The sequence below is a fragment of the Scyliorhinus torazame genome, chromosome 9 (assembly GCF_047496885.1).
Source record: "Scyliorhinus torazame isolate Kashiwa2021f chromosome 9, sScyTor2.1, whole genome shotgun sequence".
Classification (NCBI taxonomy): Eukaryota; Metazoa; Chordata; class Chondrichthyes; order Carcharhiniformes; family Scyliorhinidae; genus Scyliorhinus; species Scyliorhinus torazame.
The window spans coordinates 174,454,172-174,478,140 of record NC_092715.1 but is presented as its reverse complement, the minus strand read 5'-3'; the positions used below and the strand labels follow the sequence as shown (position 1 = coordinate 174,478,140).

Here is a 23,969-nt window from a genome sequence, read left to right as displayed (position 1 = left end):
TATTTGAATCTGGCCACTAGCAATTGCTGCTTTCTGTACTTGGAATCCTAAATCTCTATCTCTCTCCACAGCTTCTCGCCATATTAAAAATATTTTGATCTAACATTCTTGGGTTCAAAATGGATGATCTCACATTTCTACATGCCACAGTTTTGCCTTCTCGTCTTGTCTATCAAAATTGCCAGGCAACTTTCTGCTCCCATTTAAAGTATTTACTCTGCCATCTAACTTGGTGTTGCCAGCATACTTGGATATATGAATCTCTGTTCCTTCATCTAAGTGATTTATAAATGATCATGAAATATAATTATTTTTACATGCTATTGGAGGCATTTTAAAAATGGGTTTTATGTTTTAAATTAAACTCAGTAGCCTGAAAGACTGAAGAATATATGTTTTATTCTCAATTCAAAATATAATAAAAGCACTCAGTTTGGGGAATTTATATTTATACGGAATTTTGTAATAATATTGGTTAATTAACTGGCATAAGATGGTGCAATGTTTAACAGGAATTCGCAGTTTGCTGTTCATTTACCTGGGTGTGTTATTGAAAATTAAGAACACAAGGCAAAGATTAATGCACTCAAAAGGTTTGGGGAGCTGCAATTTATAAATAAAAAAAGAGATAAAATAATGAGAACTGAAATAATATTTGAAAAAAATCAATGACTATCTTGGTTTAATTTTACTGTCATGAACATCATTTCAGGAATATATTTGAAATGTGATCCAAATATTCCTCTCTAATATGAATTTTTTCATTGGTTCCACTTTTCAATATGAAAAAAATATATATATTTGATGATGATGAGTGCTAAATGTCCTTGCAGAAGTCAGCCTCTCCTGACCCAATTCATAGCCGGGTGAGAGTGGGACTTGGAAATTAGACTTTCTAGTAAATGTTACATGGAGCAGGATAACATTATAGATGATGGTGTGGCTACAATAATTTAAAGTATTTTTGAGCATCACATCTCAACTGTGGGGAGGTGCATCTCCTTACAGAAGTCTGTTATAATTGACAAGCTCCCCATCCATCTCCTGGTTGGCTGCGCAGTATGGTTTCATTTAACTGATCAGTGAAAATATTCATTAGTACACTCTTCAAAACCAAATCATTGAACAGCAACCAGACTGCTGGCAAGCGGTTTAAAAAAAATCATTACACAGCACTGCCAATGCCCTGTGGGTGAAACCAGCACCACCCAAATTAGACTGCATATATGTGGCATTTTACACTTGTTTCATTTTATATTATAGGGAGAATCCTTCTGGTTCCATATTTTTGATTTTATAACTTGCCATCAGATTAAAAAGGACACATCTAAGGCTAATTTGCCAATGTATTTATAAATTGCAATGTTCTTGTGACATTCATGTTTTTAAAGATAAATTGCTTTTGAAACTTAACTTTTCTATTAAATCGTGATTATCTGATTTTGATAAATAGCAGGAAATGGACAAATAGATTTAAGCCAGAGCAATAAGAGCTGAGGCAAACTTTCATCTACATATTTTGCATATGTAGCAAAACTCATCAGTCAAATATCCATATTTGGGTTAATTATAGTTTAAAATACATTATTGGATATCTTGTTACAATAAAACACTCTATGAAACCAGAAATATTTCAAACTTAACATTCAGACTTTTTAGCCACAACAATCGTGTAGGGTTTATTTCTGGATTAACCATGAGAGAGAATTAAATTGGTACTGAAGCAAAGTAAGAGTAAAGGTTAGGTGTGATTGAAGAATGTATAACAGAAGAAACAACATTAATTGCAGGAATAAACAGGATTGAGTATCTGAGTTTTGAATGAAATGTACTTTATTCGGTATAGTGTGCCCTATATGCTAAGTGTATCTTTGTTTAAGTTGGCTATACAGATCATAAATGCTACAATGGCAGTGGAGCAGATTACAGAGGAACTGTTAGTATGACAAAATCAGGATATAAGTGTCAGCTGTGGAATTCTCAATATCCCCACGCTCATCAGTTCAGCAGTTTGGAGTATCCAGAACTTGGAGGTGGTCACGCTTATTGTCGCAATCCAGGTGGACAAATGGAAGGACCTTGGTGCTACACACACAGCGAAGCTCGTCTTGAACTCTGTGATATTCCTGCCTGCCGTAAGCTTTAGTAGCTTGTTTCATGATAACATTACCTGTGCCATACATCTATATGTTGGTGTTTTGATGCTGTGATACTGTATATTAAACATTTTGCATTGTAATAGTGAACTCACCTGCAATTAATTGCATGTATTTTGAACATAAACAGGGGGCGGGATTCTCCGTTAGCCAGTGGCAAAATCAGGAAATGCAATTTGGCAGAGAATAACTTCCAACGCCAAAATCGTGGCAGGCGACGATTTGACGCCACCTCGAAAATGGCGTCAATACATTTCACTCGGCACGTACAGTAGACACCGTTTGCATCTCATTAGCGGGACCAACCCGGTACTCTCCAGGGCTCGTGATTCTCCGCCTCAGATGGGCCGAGTTCCCGATGGCGTGGTTCGCTTGTGCTTTTAAAATTTGTGAAGCCGGTGTGGCGGTTGCTGAGAGAGAGAGGTGGGTGGCGGGGGTGGGGGGGGTACGGAAGTACGGAAAGTGCCCAACATCGCCATAGGTTGCTGACATTGTGCAGCTGGCCGGTGGGGAGCTTCTGCAAGGGCTGAGGGGAGTAGTGGAGGATGGCCAAGAGGTGGACTGTGGGGTCAGGGTGGACCGACATGGAACACCATTGCCGCATCTGGCAAAGCAGCCATGCAGCTGAACATACAGCTAATTGCCCGCTTTGAACCTGGTTCCACGGGTCCTATAAGTGTCCCACGAGATGACGCATCAGTTGTATGGGTGTGCTCATACAGTGTCATGTTTTTGGCTGGGATAAATGTGTGTAGGGAGTGTAATGTGTATGTGCGGCTACAACTTGTCAGCCTCCCGAGTGCCGATCACGGACCCAGCGAATCCTGCACCATTTTTCAGTGGAATCGAGTGCGTTCCACGCGGCACTGGTGCTAACCTCTCAACGGTAACGGAATTGGTCCAGGTGCAGTACCAGTTGTTCTGTCGTAAAAGTCCACGGATTCTCCGTTGGCACCAACACTTAGTCTCAGAAACGGAGAATCCCGTCCAATATAAATGAAAGACAAATTATCCATTCATCAGGGACAAGGGGCGGGATTCTCCGCAATCGGCGCGATGTCCGCCGACCGGCGCCAAAAACGGCACGAATCAGTCCGGCATTGCGCCGCCCCAAAGGTGCGAAATTCTCCACCTCTTGAGGGGCCGAGCCCTCACCTTGAGGGGCTAGGCCCGCGCCGGACTGATTTCCGCCCCGCCAGCTGGCGGGAAAGGCCTTTGGTGCCCCGCCAGCTGGCGCGGAAATGATTTGCCGTGTGGCGCATGCGCGGGAGAGTCAGCGGCCGCTCACGGCATCCCCGCGCATGCGCAGTGGAGGGGGTCTCTTCCGCCTCCGCCATAGTGGAGACCATGGCGAAGGCGGAAGGATAAGAGTGCCCACACGGCACAGGCCCGCCCGCGGATCGGTGGGTCCCGATCACGGGCCAGGCCACCGTGGGGGCTCCCCCCCGGGGCCAGATCGCCCCGTGCCCCACCCCCCCCAGGACCCCGGAGCCGGCCCGCGCCGCCTTGTTCCGCCGTTCAAAAGGTGGTTCAATCCACGCCGGAGGCGTGGGTTGACAGCGGCGGGACTTTGGCCCATCGCGGACCGGAGAATAGCCGGGGGATTTCCGGCGGGGCGCGATTCCCGCCCCCGCCGAATCTCCGGTGGCGGAGAATTCGGGACACGGCGGGAGCGGGATTCACGCCTGCCCCTGGCGATTCTCCAACCTGGTGGGGGGTCGGAGAATCGCGCCCATCGTGTCGGACTGGTTTAGCGGACTACCCTTCTCAATAATAATATTTGGTTTGACCGCCAACCTGGATGATGAGATTAAAGTAAACGTAGGACACATTGCAGAACTACTCCTAATTTGGATATCATTGATAATCTCATTCAGGGATGTCACAAGAAAGATTAGTGAAGGGGAATGGAAGAAGCTGATGCAATGCTAATCTGAGGCCTGGGCTGAGTGGAGGGAGTCTTATTTTGCATCTATATCTTCTTGATATTCTTGACCTAGGATTGCTTAATGCAAAATCTGGGTCCTTGAAATTGGAAATACTTTCCATTTCTCAGTGCTTATATCGCTCTGCGGGGTTCAGCACTGTACTTGGTGAAGTGGAGTTTTCTTGTTTTTACCCTCTCCGAGGTAATGAAATGTAAGAGGAAATCACCCTGAGCTGTTTTGTATCCATATCCTGACAATGAGCTGAGAGCAGCGCTAGCAGGTTGCTTGCTCACCATTTTGATTGAAGGTTGGCAAGAAGTGAGGGACAAAGACTAGAAGAGTGAGAATTTTGATTTAATAAATTGAAACCTACATCTAACAGTTTCTTTAGTATTGAATCTGTCCTGTTGTATCTGTCCAATTCAGATACTTCAACCAGCATCTTAATCAAAGTTTCCCCGGGTGTCTTTATTTATGAGGAGAACACAGTACGGACACAGATATAATGCAACACATTTTATTAAATATAGTTAAACCATAAATTACCCACTATATACAAGAAACACCCAGGATTCGACTATACTACCCGCAAAGGTGGTTTGGTGTGCTGTAGATCTGATCCCTGAGTCCCTCTGGTTCCTCATTGCGAAGGTGATTATCGCTGGCTGTTTTTCCTTGCTTGCTTCCTTCCTGGTCCAGTCTGCTCTCGGTGCCTCCCGTCTCGAGTCTTCACTTCGAGTTTTCGCTTCCTAGATGTCTGGAATGCCTATTTTTATCCCTCTGTCGCCACCCCCCTCCTTTTCCCACTCCCTTGGCCTTCTGCCAATGGAGTCTCGGGAGGCAGGGTCTCAGCACCCAATGGTCTAATTGATGACCCGTTGACAGGGCAACTGAGCCCGCCCTAGGAGGAGCAATGATCGCTTGATGGGTTATTTAGGAACTGTGGACAATAGGGCAATGCATCTTAAGTAGGAGTGATAATTACTTGATGGTTATCAGGGGCTGCTCCAGACATGCCCCAGGAGCCTGTCTGAGTTCTGTATATTTGATTTCAAGTTGGATACTCTGCAGGCTTCTCGCTGGGGCGGACTGATTTTAATTTAAAGTGCCCAATTCTTTAATTTAGGATATCTAATTTAATCCAATTTAATTTATAGGGGCAGCACGGTAGCACAAGTGGATAGCGCTGTGGCGTCACAGCACCAGGGTCCCAGGTTCGATTCCCCGCTGGGTCACTGTCTGTGCGGAATCTGCACGTTCTCCCCGTGTCTGCGGATGCTCCGGTTTCCTCCCAGAGTCCAAAGACGTGCAGGTTAGGTGGATTGACCATGATAAATTGCCCTCAGTGACCAAAAAGGTTAGGAGGGGTTATTGGGTTACAGGGATAAAGTGGAAGTGAGGGCTTAAGTGGTCGGTGCGGACTCGATGGACTGAATGGCCTCCTTCTGCACTGTATGTTCTATGTTCTAATCGGCCTTAAAACTAGACCCTGATTATGTTACCACAGTATCTAATTATGCACCAATCATAGTAAATCATGAACAGAAGATATGCTGTAGTCATCCTCTAAGAATGTAAAAGAGGAAGAGAGTAGCTAAAGTAAATTATGGTCTCTTAGAAGCAGAGACAGGAGGAACTATTATGGGGAGTGAGGAAATAGCAGAGACATTGAACAAATATATTTTGTCTGGCTTTACAGTAGAATACAAATGTTGCACACCAGAAATAGAGGGTAACTTAGGTGCTAAAAAGTGAGAAAATTAAGGAACTTGATATCAGCAGAGAAAAAGTACTAGACAAAAATAGCAACTCTGATTTGACAATTACCCCAGGACCTGATGGCCTACAGAGATGGTGGATGCTCTGGCTATGATTTTCCAAAATTCCTTAGATTCTGGAATGGTCCCAGATAATTAGAAGTAAGCAAATGTGACACCACTATTCAAGAAAGAAAGGAGGGGGGAAACTCGGAACTATAGGCCAGTTAGCCTGACACCAATCATTGGGAAAGTGTGGAATCTAGTGTTAAAGAATTCTTGACAATGCACTTAGAGAGTCATAGTGTGATTAAAGTTAGCATGGTTTTTGAAAGGGAAATCAATGTATTTGACAAATTTATTCGCGTTTCATGAGGATCTTACTAGTAGGGTGGCTAAAAGGGCATCAGAAGATGTTGTACACTTAGATTTCCAAAATTGCTAACTAATTGCCCACATAAGAGTCTCAATTGGTATCAAAGGCAGGAAGGCAGTGACATCCCACCCACACCCTCTAATCTGATTAAATTACGCTCCCTCACCCCTCTTCCACCAAGCTCCAAACTTACCTTGGGGAGGGCATTAAATTATGCACCTTGTCTCTCCAAGAGCAAGAGTAGCTATTGGTATCTCCAATGTGCGCTGCCTTAACTCTCCCAGATTTGCTTCAACTAAAATACTCATCCACTCGATGTTTTGTATTCCATTTTGAATTTGATAGACCAGTAAATTTAGAAAGCTTTGGTGAGCAACTTTGGTCCCTCAGTGATGGACCCAGGAATTAGTCACCAATGAGAAGATTGTGCTGGGAACAGCCCACTTCAAAACCAACATGCTCGCAGAATTTAGTAAGGCAAAAAGAAGTGGCCTGTAAAATAAATCAAGAGTTTTGCTTGCACACAACCAGTCTGTTGATGCTCACAGTATAAACATCCCAACTTCACATGTGAGTTTGAAACCAAATCAGATTATTTTGAAAATCTTGAGAGCATCGCAAAAAACTCAAAGAGTTTAAATAGAGCACCAAAGTCTTGTTCCACGTGGGAACCAGGAAAAAGGTTGAGGTTCTGCAAGCAGAGTTTAAGGAGCTCAGGATGAAGTTGAAGTGGAACCTTAAAGGTACTAATATTTAGATTACTCCAATGTCATGAGCTAGTGAGTATAGGATTAGTGGAATACGACTCACACATGGCTGGAGAAATTATGCAAGAAGGAGGGTTACAGATTCCTGAAACATTGGAACCAATTCTGGGCAGAAAGGAGCTGTTCAAGATGGATGGATTTGTTATCAACAAAGTTAGGATCAGTACCCTCACAGGGAGGATAACTAGTGTTTTGGATAGGACATAAACACATTTGGCAAAGGGATGAGCATAAAGGTGAAACATTAAAGAAAAGCAAGGTTCACGGAGGAATGAAGCAATAGTGCAAAGAATACTTGCATCTACAAGATGCACTGCCGTAACTCACCAAGGTCCTTCGACGACACCTTCCAAACCCACCACCGCTACCATTAAGAAGGACAAGAGCAGCAGGTACCTGGGAACTCTGCCACCAGGAGGTTCCCCTCCAAGTCGCTCACCACCCTGACTTGGAAATATATCGCGCTCCTTCACTGTCACTGGGGCAACATCCTGGAACTACCCCCCCCCCCCCCAACAGAAGACTTGGTGTACCTACATCTCAAGGACTGCAGCGGTTCAAGAAGGCAACTCACTACCACCTTAAGGGCAACTAGAGGTGGGCAATAAATGCTGGCCCAACCAACAACGTCCACATTTTGTAAATAAATTCTAAAAATAAATAAATAAAATTCTCTGGCCATTGGGATTCACTGTTCCCGCCGGCTGCGCAACCCCACCCATAGGCTTCCCATTATGTTGAGTTCTGGGCTACAGACTTTGGGAAGGATATCCAGAACTTGGAAGGCGCAGAGGAGATTTATTGGAATGGTGGCAAGGATGAGAGACTCTAGTCACATGAAGAGCCCTGAGAAACTAGCTTTGTTCCCCTTAGAGCAGAGAGTGTTAAGGGGAGATTTGATAAGTGTTCCAAATCGGGAATAAATAAAGGGAAACACTTTCTGGTGGTAAAGGGTGGATATCAGATGACACAGATTTAAGGATTTAAGTCAAAAGAACCAGAGACCACAAAGGAAAAAATAATTTGAACACTATTGATTGTTATAGAATACATTGCCTGAAAGGGTGGTGAAAGTAGATTCAGCATTGACTTTCATTCAGGAATTGGACAAATACTTGAGAAAGGAAGAACATTACAGGGTTATTGGGAAAGAGCAGGAAAATAAGACTTTAAAAAAAATAAAACTAAAGTTCCCAATTCATTTTTTCCAATTAAGGGGCAATTTAGCGCGGCCAATCCACCTAGCCTGCACATTTTTGGGTTGTGAGGGCGAAACCCACACAAACACGGAGAATGTGCAAACTCCACACGGCCAGTGACCCAGAGCCGGGATCGAACCTGGGACCTCGGTGCTGTGAGACAACAGGGCTAACCACTGCGCCACCATGCTGCACTGCAGGAAAATAAGACTAATTGAATGCCCCTACCAAAAAGCATGCACAGTGGACCAAATGGCCCCTTTCTGTATCATTCCATGATATTAATGTGAGAAAAAAAGACTGAAATTGGATCATTGAAAAAGAGAGTGGCTTATATAATCCTAATTAGTGCTACAATCACTGTGTCTCCTGCCAATGCAAGATAGCTGCAAACGTAGCAGCCGATAGGGGCTGGTCAGTGGCACAGTGGTTAGCACTGCTGCCTCCGAGTGCCAGGGACCCGGCCCGGGTTCAATTCTGGCCTTGGGCAACTGTGTGGAGTTTGCACTTTCTCCAGGTACTGCAGTTTCCTCCCACAGTCCAAAGATGTGCAGGTTAGATGGATTGGCCATGCTAAGTTGCCCTTGGTGTCGACAGATGTGCAGGTTAAGTGGGGTTATGGGGCTACGGCGATAGGGCAGGGGAGAGTGCTCTTTCAGAGGGTCGGTGCAGATTTGATGGCACGAATTGCTCCTTCTGCATTTTGGAATTCTATCTGTGCATACGCACTAGTCCTTACATGCGTAGAAAACCATTGATGGATTTTATCTTTCCAAATTTGGGTTATGTCAGTGGCTATTTTAAATTGTAAAGACCATTATAAATTGATGTGGCATGATTAATTAAATGAGCAGAGAATTGCAATCAAACAGATAAGAAATCTGAATATAAACAGGTCTCCGAGACTATCTTCTACTCAGTCTCTCCCAATGATGTCACGGAGTGAATAGTACAACTGCATATGGACCATGTTGGCAGCAAACACAGCCTGCTGCAATATTGAGTTCACCACTGGAGGGCACCACAACAGAGTTAAAGAAAGGAAGTAAGGCATTCCAACAACTTGCAAAGAAAGTCATCCCTTCACATTGTTAATTGGTTCCTGGAAAACACACCATGGTGCAAAAAAGTCTGTCTGAGGCTCATAATCCCTTCCCAAGGTTGCCTGTCCCAAACCTTGCCCAGGACCTAGCTCTCGCAGGCTCAACATGGGCCTTGCGTGGGAATGACCAGGTGTACAGCGATGTTAATGTAAAATGGGAGCAATGCAATGCGAATGCTGGGTTCTAATTAGAGAGTAATGTTAGCATGAAATGATGTTGTGCGGGATGACCTTAAAGCAAGGACTTCATTCATTTGTATAGTGCCTTCCATTTTGATAAAACAAGCCAAAGTGCTTTGAGAATGAGAGAACAGGCTGAGCAGGATATTTTGAAGAACTAACCATAACACCAGGTCAGAAAGCTCTTTAAAGATTGGAGCATGATACAGAAGTTGAAGAAGACCGTTGTAATGGTATGTTACATGTATGTCACCAAATGGGGGTGGGGCCTGAGCTCAGGGGGGGTAGCATGCACGTGGAGGCTCACCACTACAATCAAAAATAATTAAGTGCAACAATTGAAATATTTTGAAAAGTTCAGAACTTCGCATAAGAAGACACTTACCAGAGTACTGGGGAAGAAAAAAAAAGGACTATTTGGGTGAGAGACTAAAGAATTGGAAGACAAGACACAGTACAAAACCCTCCCTCAACCGGGAGGGAGCTGGACGGCGGCATCCTTCTCGGAGGCAATGAAAGAGCACCGTCAAGAAATCAAAACGGACATGCAGGCTGCGATGAAAGATGCGTTTGCTGAAACTCTGATGCAGATACAGATTGCTCTCAGCAGGACCGAAAAGAAACTGGAAGCCCAGGAAGCCACCATCAAAAACCTTGAAAGAGCCGCAACCGACCCAAGTGACCAGATCGTGGCACTGGAAAATGAGGTGGAGAGACTGGTTGCGACGCAGTGTAACCTGAGTGGGAAGGTCGAGGACCACAAAAATCAGTCAAGGAGGCAGAACCTGCGGATCGTGGGCCTACCAGAAAATGAAATGAAATGGCAATGAAATGAAATGAAAAATGAAATGAAAATCGCTTATTGTCACAAGTAGGCTTCAAATAAAGTTACTGTGAAAAGCCCCTAGTCGCCACATTCCGGCGCCTGTTCGGGGAGGTTGGTACGGGAATTGAACCGTGCTGCTGGCCTGCCTTGGCCTGCTTTCGAAGCCAACTGTTTAGCTAAGGCAAAGACCCCACGAACCACGTGGCCCAAATGCTGGGCAACCTGATGGGAAGGGTGACCTTCCCTAAACCACCAGAAATCGACAGGGCTCACCAGTCGCTGCGACCGAAACCCAAGGCTGGGGAACAACCAAGGACGATCATAGCCAAAGTACATCAATACCAGGACCGGGAAACCATCCTGCACTGGGACAGGCAGTCCAGGAACTGCATTTCGGAAGGACCCGAGCGGCATACGCTTCGGAATGTTGCCCCCAGCCAAGCCCTGGGTCACATACCAGGGCAAAGAACATTTTTGTACGGCCCCGGCTGAAGCAGATAGGTTTGTCGCAGACTGCGGTCTGGGGCAGCGACAACCGGAGAGGCGGGGAAATGCCCAAGCAACGAACGGCAGCGTGGTAGAAAACCAACAAGAGTGGGGGGGGGGAGGAAGAACCTCTCCCCTCCTCCACCCCCCCCCCCCCCCCCAACACAACATGACTGACGAACTATGAGCCACCACCCGAGTGACTGCTGCAGGTGGAAGAGGGTGGCCCTATACATGCAAACGAGGGCAACAGCAGAGGGAATCATAGAATTTACAGTGCAGAAAGAAGGCGGAGGAACAAGTGTCGGGCAAGATGGGGAAAGAACAGACAGAAACCACAGAGATTGGGTGGGAGGACAGCGGGACAGTAACTCCCGGGAGGAGGGTCACCACACTAGCGTGAGAGCTAGCACCGGGAGAATGCAGCAGATGGAGGCTGCGGCGGCCTCCCAGTGGGGGGGACAGCACCTGGCGGGGGGGGGGGGGGGGGGGGAACAAGCAGTGGATACAAAATTGTTTGCGTGACAGGAAACGGCGAGTAATGGTTAGTTTCCGGACAGGAGGAAGGTTCAGAATAGTGGTCCCCGGAGGTCAGAGTTATGATTCTTTCTCCTCTTGATATATATTAATGACCTAGATATTGGTGTGCAGGGCACAGTTTGACAATGTGTGGACAATATAAAACTTGGAAGTATTGTGAGGAGAATTGACATAGACAGGTTGTTGGAATAAACAGAGAAGTGGCATATGAAATTCAATGCAAAGAGGTATGAAGTAATTAATTTTGGGAGAAAGAACACAGACAATATAAAGTAAAGGAGAGGAGCACTTACGGTGGCAGCATATAGGTGGAGGTCGCACATTAGGTGGCTCCTGCTAGACTCTCTGGTTTTTGTACTTTAATGCTCGGTTTCAGGGCATTAAATGAGCTGGTGCAGGAAGGGATAAGGAAGGTGGGAGATGTCGAAGGCCCAGAAGAAGGTCACTGGAAAGAAGGGGGCGAGCGAAAGTCCGCCATCGAGTGAGTGGTGAGTCTTGCAGAAAGAAAGATGGCGAGGGCTGGGGGTCGCTGGGTGCGGCCGCTCCCCTCACAGTGGGAACTCTGACCGAGGTGATGTAAGGGGAATTTGAGAGGCTGTTCGCCAAGAACATGGGAGGTGCTGCGGAGGGAGGTGATGGCTGCGATGAAAGAGTGAGTGGAGGAGGCAACTGCCCCGGTGAGGGCAGCAGTGATGAAGATGTCGGTCAAGGTACGGGAGCAAGGAGAGAAATTGAATGGGGTGGAGGAGGCATTGTCGCAACATCGCGACCAGTTCAGCTCTATGGATGAGCAGCTGCGGAGGGTGGCAGATGCCAACAACTGGCTCAGAGATAAGATGGAGAACAGGTCAAGGAGGCAAAATCTGTGAATCGTGGCCTGCCAGAGGGAGTGAAGGGCCCGAGGCCGACCGAGTACTTCATTAAGATGCTGGCGGAGTTGATGGGGGAGGGGGAAGAATCCTCCCGCTATGAGTTGGACAGGGCACATCAGTCCCTCAGGCTGAAGCCTAAATCAAATGAGCCGCCTGGGGCGGTTATAATCTGCTTTCTTAAATTCCACATGAAGTAGAAGGTCTTGAGCTGGGCGAAGCAGAGACAAGAGGTAAAGTGGGAAGGCGTTGGTATATGATTATACAGATACCTGATGGCAGAGCTGGCAAGAAGGCGGCATTACACAGCAATGGAATGAGGTTCGGAGTGATCGACCCTGCAAAGTTGAGAGTGACGCACAACTCGAGGGATTTTAATTTTGTGACAGTGGAGGTGACAAAGGCGTTCGGGAAAGCTGAAGGACTCGGGCTGAGATGAGAGTTGAGACTTGGACTTGGTTTGTGGGAATAGAGATTGTGTTTTTTCTTATGGAGGGTTTTTGTATTTGGTGAGGGTCTTGTTTTTTCTGCCCTTTGAATGGGGAGGTGTTTACCTTTGTTTACATTTGTTCACGTAGGTTTTGGGGTCTTTTGGGTTTATGTCTTTTCTGCGGACGTGGTTTTGTATTTTCTGTCAATATGAGGGAGGTGGGGGGATTGTTGGGCTATGTGGGGGCGGGTTACTGAGGAGGGGAACGGGAGGGAGCTGCTGGCAGGGATCACCGCACGAGCAAGCGAAGGTCGGCAATGGATGGAGTGTGGTGGTGGGGGGGCTGCAGTTATTGGAGCCAGGTTTCAATGGGCTTGGGAAGTGTGAAAGTTAGGGGAGGGGATCAATACTGGGAGAGGTGTTTGCAAGAGGATGTGGATGGGTGGGAAGGGAGGAGTCGACGGTAACAAAGGGCTTGACCCGGGGTTATGATGATGGCGGATAGGAGATGCGGCGAGGGGGTGGGTCAGCGACCCCCGGTCAGAATTGTGACGTGGAACGTGAGGGGGTTAGGGGGACTGGTGAAGAGATCGCGATTTTTTGCGCACTTGAAGAGATTAAAGGCTGATGCGGTGATGCTGCAGGAGACCCATTTGAGGGTGAAGGCAGGTGAGGCTTAGGAAGGTTTGGGTGAGCCAGGTGTTTCGTTTAGGGATCATTAGTATGGCTCGGGGGTAGCGATATTGGTGAGCAAGAAGGTGAGGTTTCAGATGGAGAAGATGGCCAACCAGGGGGGCAGGTACATGGTAGTGATGGGTGCATTAGAGGGAAAGGTAGTGGCGCTGGCAAGTTTATATGGCCCCAACTGGGACAATGCAAGGTTTGTGAAGAGGGCGCTGGGTGCCATCCCGGATTTGGATACTCATGAGCTGATAGTAGGGGGGGATTGGAACATAGTGTTGGAACCGAAGGTGAACAGGTCCCAGCCGAACTCGCTGATCCAGTCAGGGAGGGGGGCGAAGGCGTTGACTGGGCTCATGGGGGAGATGGGATGAGCAGACCCGTGGAGGTTCTTACACTCGAGGGATCGGGAGTATTCATTTTTCTCCACGGTGCACAAGATTTACTCGAGGATTGACTTTTTTGTGGTGGGAAAGGCGCTGCTGCCTGGGGTTAAGAGGTCAGCGTACTCCGCAATTGTGATTTCAGATCATGCTCTGCATTGGATGGATGTGGTTTTGGAGAAGGGGGCAGCCCAGAGGCCAGGGTTATTCGCGGACTGGAGCTTCTGTGATAAGATTGGGAAGGTGATTGAGGAGTTTGTGCGGTTTAATTGCATGGGAGAGGCCTGGGGTTCAGTAGTCTGGGAGGCTCTGAAGGGCTGTGGTGAGGGGGAAGTGATCTTGTTTAAGGCTAAGGTGGATAAGGAGGGCTAAGGAGGAGAGGGAGGAACGCCAAGACTGATAGAAGAGATTTTAACGGTAGGTGGGAGGTACCCGGGGACCCGGATCCCAGTCTCCTGGCAAAGAGGAAAGAGTTGGAGGCGAGGTTCAACCTATTGTCCACGGGGAAAGCAATGCGTCAGCTGAGAAGGACGAGGGTCGCTGTCTATGAGGTATAGGGAAAAGGCAGGGCGTATGTTGACCAGTCAGCTCCGAGGAAGATAATTTGGGTATGGGATAAGGCGGGGAAGTTGGTGGTGGCTCCAGATCACATTAATAAAGTATTCAAGGAATTTTATAGGGACCTGTGTAAGTCAGAGCCACTGGAGGAGGAGCGGGCGGTGAGGGAGTTTCTAGGTGGCATGGAGTGTCCGAGGTTGGGAGAGGCGGAGAGGGCAGGACTGGAGGAGCCGGTGGGGGAGCAGGAGATGAAGGTGGCATTAGGAGGATGCAGGCAGGGAAGACGGCGGGGCAAGATGGGTTCCCGGTCGAATTTTATAAAATATTTAAGGGCAGGCTGGCACCGTTGATGGTGGGAATGTTTGAGGGCACGATGGTTAGGGGTGTCTTGTCGCAAACAATGTGGCAGGCTTCATCTCGCTGTTGTTAAAGAAGGACAAGAATCCGGTGGTGTGTGGGTCATATAGGCCCCATATCTCTGCCGAATGCTGATGCCAAGATACTGGTAACGCTGTTGGCATTAAGGTTGGATGGGTGCCTCCCAAAGGTGATCGTGGAGGACAAGAAGAGGTTCGTGAAGGGAAGACATTCTCAAATGTGGGGAGCTTGCTGAATGTGGTGCTCTCCGGCAGGGGGGAGGGGGTGGAGGTGGTGGTGGCATTGGATGTGGAGAAGGCGTATGATCAGTTAAGAGTGGAGTTATTTGATGGCAGTACAGGAGAAATTCAGGATTGGGCCGAAGTTTGTGGCGTGTGTGCAGCTGCTATATAAGGATCCAATGGCGAGCGTGCGCCCAAAACAGTATGAACTCAAGAGTATTTTGCATTACATCGGGGTACAAGGTAGAGATGCCCCTTGTCCTCCCTCTGTGTGCATTGGCTACAGAGTCCTTGGCCATTGCAGTGAGGATCTGGTGGTTGTGGAAGGGGATAATGGGGGGGTGGAAATTAGGGTGTCCCGATATGCAGATGATTTGGTGCTGTATATTTCGGAGCTGCGCACGTCGGTGGGGATTATAATGTGGTTGCTTCAGAGATTTGGGACGTTTTCAGGGTACACACTGAATTTAGGGAATAGTTAGTACTTTGTGGTCTCCCCTCCAGAAGTGGGGGTGGGGGGGAACTGCCATTCCGCCTGGCAGCATTTCATTTTAGGTATTTTGGGGTGCAGGTGGCCCGGGATTGGGCAGGGCTTCGGAAGTTTAATTTCACTAGCTTGGTGGGGAGGGTGAAGGTGGATTTGCTGAGGTGGGACAATCTCCCTCTGTTGTTGGCGGGTCCGGTATAGGCAGCAAAGCTGAATGTTTTACCACGATTCCTATTTTTGTTTCAATGTCTGCCAGTCTTTTTGCCTTTGGCATTTTCAAGGGGGGGTGGACAGCTTGACCTCCTTGTTTGTTTTGGGGGAAGGAGGGATAGTGGCCAGGATTAGGAAGGTGATACTGCAGAGGGGACAGCAGGCGTAGGGGTTAGGCCTGCCAAATTTTCTGTCTGTTATTGGGCGGCAAATGCAGAGAAGGTGCAGGGCTGGAGCAGGGAGGGGGGGGGGCTCTGTGGGTGAAGATGGAATCTGGCTCTTGCAGTGGGTCAGGATTGCAGGCATTGACAACAACACCGCTCCCAATGGCCCCAGGGAAGTATACGTTGAGTCTGGTGATGGTGGACACATTGAAGATTTGGAGTCAGTTTAGGCAGCACGTTAGGCTGGGGGTTGGGTCAGGGGATTAATAGAATCATAGAATTTACAGTGCAGAAGGAGGCCATTCAGCCCATCGAGTCTGCACCGGCTCGATTGGAAAGAGCACCCTGCCCAGGCTCACCCCCCCCCCACCCTATCCCCATAACCCAGTAACCCCACCCAACACTAAGGGCAATTCTGGACACTAAGGGCAATTTATCATGGCCAATCCACCTAACCTGCACATCTTTGGACTGTGGGAGGAAACCGGAGCACCCGGAGGAAACCCACGCACACACGGGGAGGATGTGCAGACTCCGCACAGACAGTGACCCAAGTTGGGAATCGAACCTGGGAGTAATGGTTAGGGGAATCATGGGTTCTAGCCGGGGAGGATGGATGCGAAGTTTCGGGAATGGGAAGAGAGGGGGTTAAGAAAATAAAGGATCTGTTCCTGGGACGGTGATTTGCGAGTCTGGAGGAGTTGGGTGAGAGGTTTGGGTTTGTGCAGGTTGAAAGTTTTAGGTATATGCAGGGATGGGACTTTGCGAGGAATGTCGTTCCGACCTTCCCGATTGCGCCTACCATTTCATTGTTGGAGGTGGTGCTGTCAGTGGGAGGGTGGAGAGGGGGGTTGTCTCAGCGATTTACAGGAGGGTTTTGGAGGAGGATGGGGTGTCCATGGAAGGGGTTACGGCAAAGTTGGAGGAAGAGCTGGAGGTGGCGTTGGAGGAGGGATTGTGGTGTGAGATGCTGTGGAAGGTGAATGCCTCGACATTGTTTGCGAGGTTGGGGCTGATACAGCTGAAGGTGGCATACAGAGCGCACCCTACAAAATCAAGGATGAGCTGGCTGTTCAAGGGGGTGGAGTATGTGGGTGGGGCTCGCATACCATGTTCATATGTTTTTATTCTGCCCGAAGTTGGAAAGGTTTTGGAGGACGGTGTTCAGCACCATTTCGGGGGTGTTACAAGTGGATGTGGCGCCCAGTCCCCCAGAAGCCATTTTTGGGGTTACAAACTGGCCAGAGCTGCAGGCAGGAGCGGAGCAGATGTTTCAGCCTTCGCCTCGCTGATTGCTCGTAGGCGGGTGTTGTTGGGGTGAAGGTCAGCTTCTCCACCCGGTCCCTCGGCATGGTGGGGGGAACCCGCTGGAGTTCTTAACTCTGCAGAAGGTGAAGTTCACACTGAGAGGAACGAGTGGGGTTCTACAATTGGTGGGGTTTGTTCATCATGCACTTTCGGGAGTTGGTTACCGTTGACTGTTGTGGGGGAGGGGGGCCTGGGGGGGTTTTGTTGGGGTAGTTTACGTATTGGAAAATTGTTGAAATTTTGCTGAATAATAATACTTTCAAATTTAACAAATTCTAAATGAGAGGAGATATATATGTGCATAAATCATTGAAGGTGGCAGGACAGGGGTTGTGAGAGCAGTTAAAAAAGTCTGTGCCTCATGGTGCCGAGGACCCGGGTTCGATCCTGGCCCCGGGTCCACGTGGAGTTTGCACATTCTCTCCGTGTCTGCGTGGGTCTCACCCCCACAACCCAAAGATGTGTAGGATAGGCTAAATTGCCCCCTTAATTGGAAAAAAATAATTAGGTACTCTAGATTAATTTTTGTTTAAAGTCTGGTATGCGGTATGATTTACTCATAGGGGTATTCAGTACAAAAGCAAGGAGTTATGTGAAACTTGAATAAAACAATGGTTCAGCCTCAACTGGAGCATTGCATCTAGTTCTGGGCACCACACTTTAGGATGTGAAGACATTAGGGGAAGTGCAGAAAAGATCCATGAGAATGGTTTCGGGGAGAAGGAACTTCATTGCATAGATTGGAGAAGTTGGGCTTTTTCTTTTTAGAGAAGAGAAGATTGAGAGGAGAGTTGATAGAGGTATTCAAATTCATGGGGTCTCGACAGAGTAGATGGAGGGAATCTGTCCCCATTGGTGGAAGGATCAAGAACCTGAGGGAACAGCTTTAAGGTAATTTGGAAAACAAACAATTGCAAAAGCATTTTTATGCAGCAAGTGGTTAGAATATGGAAAACATTGCTCTAGGCTGTGGGGGAGGTAGCTTCAATTGAGCCACTTGAGGGAATGTGATTATTATCTGAAGAGGTAGAATTTAAGGGCTATTGGAGGAAGATGGAGTTCAGTGAGGATAGTGAGCAACTAGGTGAATTGTTCCTTCAGAGACCCAACGCAGACCAGATGAGCTAAATGGCCTCCTTTGGTGCTGTAACCATTCAATGATTTTAGGAATATAATTTCTTTCTCTTCTCGTACTCATCAACTTGCCTTTTTGTCAAAAAACTATTTTGTTTTCTGACTTCACATATCCACTAAATTGCCGCTGACAGCTACTGTAGCATGTGACTTGCCCACTGTTACACTACCATCAGTGACATTTCCTGAAAATTAAAGTTATGAAGTTAACTTCCTTTTATTTGTTTCCATCTTTTTGCAAGAAAAAAATGTTTTAGTAAATTCTGATAATCTGAATGGAAGAATTGGGTGAAAGCAAACACTGAGGTAGATATCATAAAGTTGAGTAAACATCACAGTAATTGTTTCTCTACAGTTTCACTGTGTGATATCCTGGCTCTCTCAAGAGTTCTTAAAGTTACAAGTCACTTCCCCAACTTCCTTTCAATACATTATTAAAAGAACAATAGCTTCTAAAGAATCGAAATGATGTTTATGGTTCTTCCATTCTCTATATAAAAGGGGTTCTTTACTAAGACACTCAGCAAATTTGAGCAATATCAACAGTATATTTACCTATGTATTTCTACAGATCCACGTGAAAATAGCAAAATGGAGATCCTCTACATACTTGTCCCCAGCATTGCCATTCCACTGGTCATTGCTTTGCTATTTTTCCTAATCTGTATGTGTCGAAACAAACACAAAGCATCTACACCTTCTCCACAGCGGCGCCAGCTGATGGCATCTCCCAGTCAGGACATGGAGATGCCACTCATCAGCCCTCACAAACAGGTAATTTTATGCTATTGCTACATGGTTTTCAGTTCACATGTCAACTTGACATGTCAACACAATGTGACAACATTGTCATCTGTAAACTCACAGCTATGTGTTTCAGAGCATACTATAGACCAACACTCCAGTGCAGTGATGAAAGGGTCCTCCAATATTGGAGATGCTGTCTTTGTGGAGGGCTGTTAAACTGAGGTACTGCCACTAATGAACATTCAAGATTCCATTGCACGATATAAAACACAGTTTCAGATTTGCCAGGCTAACAGTAACTGGTCATTCCTGGGAGAGCTAGGGTGGCATGCGGCGCAGTGGTTAGCACTGGGACTGCGGCGCTGAGGACCCGGGTTTGCATCCTGGCCCTGGGTCACTGTTCATGTGGAGTTTGCACATTCTCCCCATGTCTGTGTGGGTTTCACCCCCACAACCCAAAGATGTGCAGGTAAGGTGGATTGGCCACAGTAAATTGCCCCTTGGAAAAAAATAATTCTAAATTTAAAAAATAAATTCCTGGAGGAGCCAAAGGCTGTTAATCAGGCTTACCCTTTAACAGGGAAAAAAAAAACTTTATCGTTTACCAGATGGAAAACTAGTGAGGGCTCAATCTCAGTTTGAATTTGACAAAGTAGCTGGAATATTTGCTTGGTTTGAAACTAGAGGAAGAAATTCACAGTGGTCCTCACAGAGACTTGTGGCAGAAAATAGTCGACTTGTATCGTTAGCTTAGTAAAAGTTGTATATCTCTTGTAAAGCGAATGGGAATCGGGGGACATCTCCACTGGTTGGAGACATACCTAGCACAAAGGAAGATGGTTGTGAGTGTTGGGGGACCATTCATCTCAGCCTCAGAAAATTGCTGTGGTTGTCCCTCAGGGCAGTATCCTTAGCACAGCCATCTCCAGCTGCTTCATTATTGACTTTCCATCATAAAATCAAAAGTGGGAATGTTTGCTGAATATTATATTGTTCAGTATCATTCACACTCCTCTGTTATTGAAGCAGGAGCTGTAAGCCTCTCTGTAACAGCACTGTGGATATATGTGCACCACACAAACTGCAGCAGTTCAAGAAGGTGATTCACCACCACCTTCTTGAGGGTAATTATTTATGCTGTCCTTGCAATGATGCCCGCATTCCATGAATGAACAATGAAATATTAAAAGTTTCAATTTTATACAGCAGTTAAAGTCCAAATGCTGTTTCCTCCAGAGCAATCTTTTCTTTTCCTTGTCATCTTGTGCTGGATTCAGAGGGTTGGTGCAGACTTGATGGGCCGAATGGCCTCCTTCTACACTGCAGAAATTCCAATTATATATGGTGGACTACACGCTTGTTAAAAATGCTTATTTTTTGCTGATAAATCTATTTTAGCTGCATTAACAAAACTGTCCAGGTTAGCACTCATAAATACAGCAAGGAGTAACCCAAAATCGAAAGAACAAAAATAAAAGATTGTTTTATTGCACTGCCCAATTCCACTGGCTTATTGAAGACTTCAATTTGTGATTATGTAAATTAATTTAATGGGAGACTTTAATTGTAATCTAACCAGCCCAATTTTCAAGCACATTGTGCAATGGGGAAATTCTACCTCCTTGATATTTTTGATAACTGATTTCTTTTGGATTATCCTTCTAGGGGAAATTGAAAGATATCTGTCTATCTGCGGTGCGATTTATGGAGGAACTTGGAGAGGATCGATTTGGGAAAGTATACAAGGGACATCTGTACAGCACAGGCCCTGGCGAACAGGCACAAGTTATAGCTATTAAAACTATGAAGGATAAAACTGAAGTGTCACTCAGAGAAGAATTCAAACATGAAGCTTTAATGCGATCCCGGCTTCAGCATCCAAATATTGTTTGCCTGCTTGGCATAGTGACCAAAGAACAGCCCATGAGCATGATCTTTAGTTACCCTTCCCAGAGCGACCTCCACGAATTCCTCGTGATGCGATCACCACATTCAGATGTTGGAAGTAGCGATGATGACAGGACAGTGAAGTCTGCACTGGAGCCAGCTGACTTCCTGCACATTGTAACTCAGATAGCAGCAGGTATGGAATATCTATCAGGCCACCATGTCGTACACAAGGATCTGGCTACTAGGAATGTCTTGGTCTGTGATAAACTCCATGTAAAAATATCAGATTTGGGAATTTTCAGAGAGGTTTACTCTGCAGATTACTACAAGTTGATGGGAAATTCACTTCTACCAATCCGCTGGATGCCACCTGAAGCTATCATCTATGGCAAATTTTCTGTTGATTCCGATATATGGTCTTTTGGGGTAGTGGCATGGGAAATATTTGGCTATGGCCTGCAACCATATTGTGGGTATTCCAATCAAGACGTCATAGAAATGATAAGAAACCGTCATGTATTGCCCTGTCCAGATGACTGCCCAGCCTGGGTATACAGTCTGATGTTGGAGTGTTGGAATGAATTTCCTTCAAGAAGACCACGGTTTAAAGATATCCACACAAGACTCCGAACGTGGGAAAATATGTCCAACTATAACAGCTCAGCTCCTCCTTCTGGGGGCAGCAATGCCACACAGACTAGCTCCCTCAGCACCAGTCCAGTCAGTAATGTGAGTAATGCGAGATATGTTGGACCAAAGCAAAAAACACACTTTCCACCCCCTCAATTCATACCTGTTAAAGGACAGATACGGCCAATGGTTCCACCACCCCAATTGTATATTCCAGTAAATGGCTACCAACCAATGCCAGCTTATGGTGCCTATTTGCCAAATTATTACCCAATGCAAATCCAGATGCAGATGCCTCCGCAGTTACCTCCACAGATGGTTCCAAAGACGGGTTCCCACAACAGTGGAAGTGGCTCCACAAGCACAGGCTATGTAACAACAGCGCCTTCAAATGCGTCCGGTACCGATCGCATTGCTTTGATCCCAGACCAGTCAAATGGCACAGAAGATGACCCTAATGAACCTACTGTTGTAGATGAAGCACCTGCATCTGAGAATGTCCAAGATGACAAAATGTTGGTACCAGAAACTGAATTACTCGGTGATGCTGACTTAGTGCAAACAGCTGATGTGGAAGTGGATACAGAAGCATGAACTATTTCTTCCAGAAAAAGATGAGGCCACAATCATTACTAACACATTAGTAATAACAAAAAAGAATGTGAAACAGCAAAGTATTAAACCTATTATTTTTCTTTAAAAAGAACACCTCGGTCCATTAATTACACAGGTTCAATCTAACTGTACCCTGTCTTTTTATATTAGACTGCCCTCAACTTTGTCATTCGCAGCTGGCACAGTAAGAAAGCCAAGATTCTTGCAATTTATACTCACTGTTCAGTGCAATGCATGCAGGCCGCAAAGGCAGATTTGAACTGAAAAGTGTTCTGGAGGTTCGTGACTCGACGGAATAAGCAGTTTCGATTTTCTACTGTTGCTGTGCAACGTTACATTGTCGAGCAATACCTCATATTTATATAACGCAATAACCTATATGCTGACACGTTGAACTGTATTAAATAAACTTTCTCAAGTAAAAGCTGATGCATGGGGAAAACTAGCAACAAATATCCTCCAATTTTCAATGGAGGTACTTTCATTGTACATATTTGTACACTTGAATGATGTTACTCCATAGTTTTATAAACATTTTAGAAGCATTCAAGGAAAGGACATTCTGATGACTCCAACAGTATTGTCAACCCTGACCACCGGTCGTCTGGCTTCCAGCAGTCGATCAACTCATGACTGAAGTGGCACAGTCTGGGCTGTAAATAACCTGAAGAAATGTACATCGGGGAATAAAAGGAGAATGAATGAGGATTCCAAAATATCCTCCTATTTTATGAAAGAGAACTGGTGTGCAGGTAGCTACTGTGTGGCATCCAATAGCAACACTGAGAAGGAGCAGATATTATAAACCAAACTACACTATTAATGTTTCATATTAACCAGCAAATGACTGTTTAACTGCCTTGTTCTATATTTTACATGTAAAATGTCAATTAATCGATTAGAAGTGTCCACTCTTAACATTAAGTGAAATATCCTTTGTAAATACCTAACACATGAACGTTCACTTTTTAACAGAAACCCTGCTATATCTTAAACTGTCATTCTATCTTTGCAAACTATATTGCATATTGGGTCCATTATTTTTATTTGTTACCTTTTTAAAAAGAAATATGCTGTACAGAAAATGAATTTTGCATTTTTAAAAACCTCCAGGCTTTAATTGTAATTTATGTTTCATGATGTTTTGGACATATACCTGCAATGAAACAAAAGTTTGATTTTATAATTTAATTGTAAACTTACTAAGTAAATACTTATTCCACTTAGTTTAATTTCCCCTTTATTGAATGACCTTTACATTTCCTGTTTAGTTTATATGGAGGTAATTGCTAAACACACCAGAAGATTTGCATTACTGTAATGAGCGCACTGTTTATATATTTTGTAAACCAAACCACGTAGCATTTCAAATAAAGTGATTAAAAACCAGACATATGCAGTTTCTTGTTAAAGATTGTGTTTTTGGTAATAAGCTACAATTAGATAAGGTGCAGGGTACTGACATCTATACCTTCAGATGAACAGCTTATGACATACATTTAAGTAATTGGTTTCAGTGATTTATTTTCATGCAATTCTGTCATCCTTAAATAATCCAATTTGACAGTTTTTTTTCTCATTTTAGAACAGTCTAAAATTCAACTTTATTCTTTTACGTTCTAGTCTGCTGTGTGCTAGTCTTAAGAACCGATAGCAAAGTTCAACAAACATCCCAGACTACAGTAACTAAACTGGGAGAGCTCATTCCACCTTTACTATGTGAACATCATCACCAATTGCCCCAGTGATTTTAAACTACAGGTTTTCCTCGTTTTGTAGTTACTGAACTGCAGGACTCACAAAAAACAGTAACATGTTTAGTGTTTAAAACAAAAGGTACACATAAAACACTGCTACTGATATTATAACTCAACCTTTTACATCGAATGGCACAGTTATTGAAAACAATGGACACTCCTAGCACAGTTTGGATGGCAGAACTGTCTG

General features: G+C 45.6%; 1 protein-coding gene across 6 annotated transcripts in view; it reads left to right on the top strand.

The window, feature by feature from the left end:
• The window catches only part of ror2 (receptor tyrosine kinase-like orphan receptor 2), a 324,120-nt gene extending 300,707 nt beyond the window's left edge, over positions 1-23,413 (top strand). For 5 of the 6 annotated variants that reach the window (XM_072516837.1, XM_072516833.1, XM_072516836.1 and 2 more), the window contains 3 exons: positions 1,881-2,135; positions 18,712-18,914; positions 20,553-23,413. In XM_072516837.1, the coding sequence (XP_072372938.1) occupies positions 1,881-2,135; positions 18,712-18,914; positions 20,553-22,001 (1,907 nt within the window). In that variant the 3' untranslated portion in view covers positions 22,002-23,413. The remainder of the gene's footprint in view (positions 1-1,880; positions 2,136-18,711; positions 18,915-20,552) is intronic. The other variant, XM_072516834.1, reaches the window with a different exon arrangement.
• Positions 23,414-23,969: the final 556 nt, after the last annotated feature.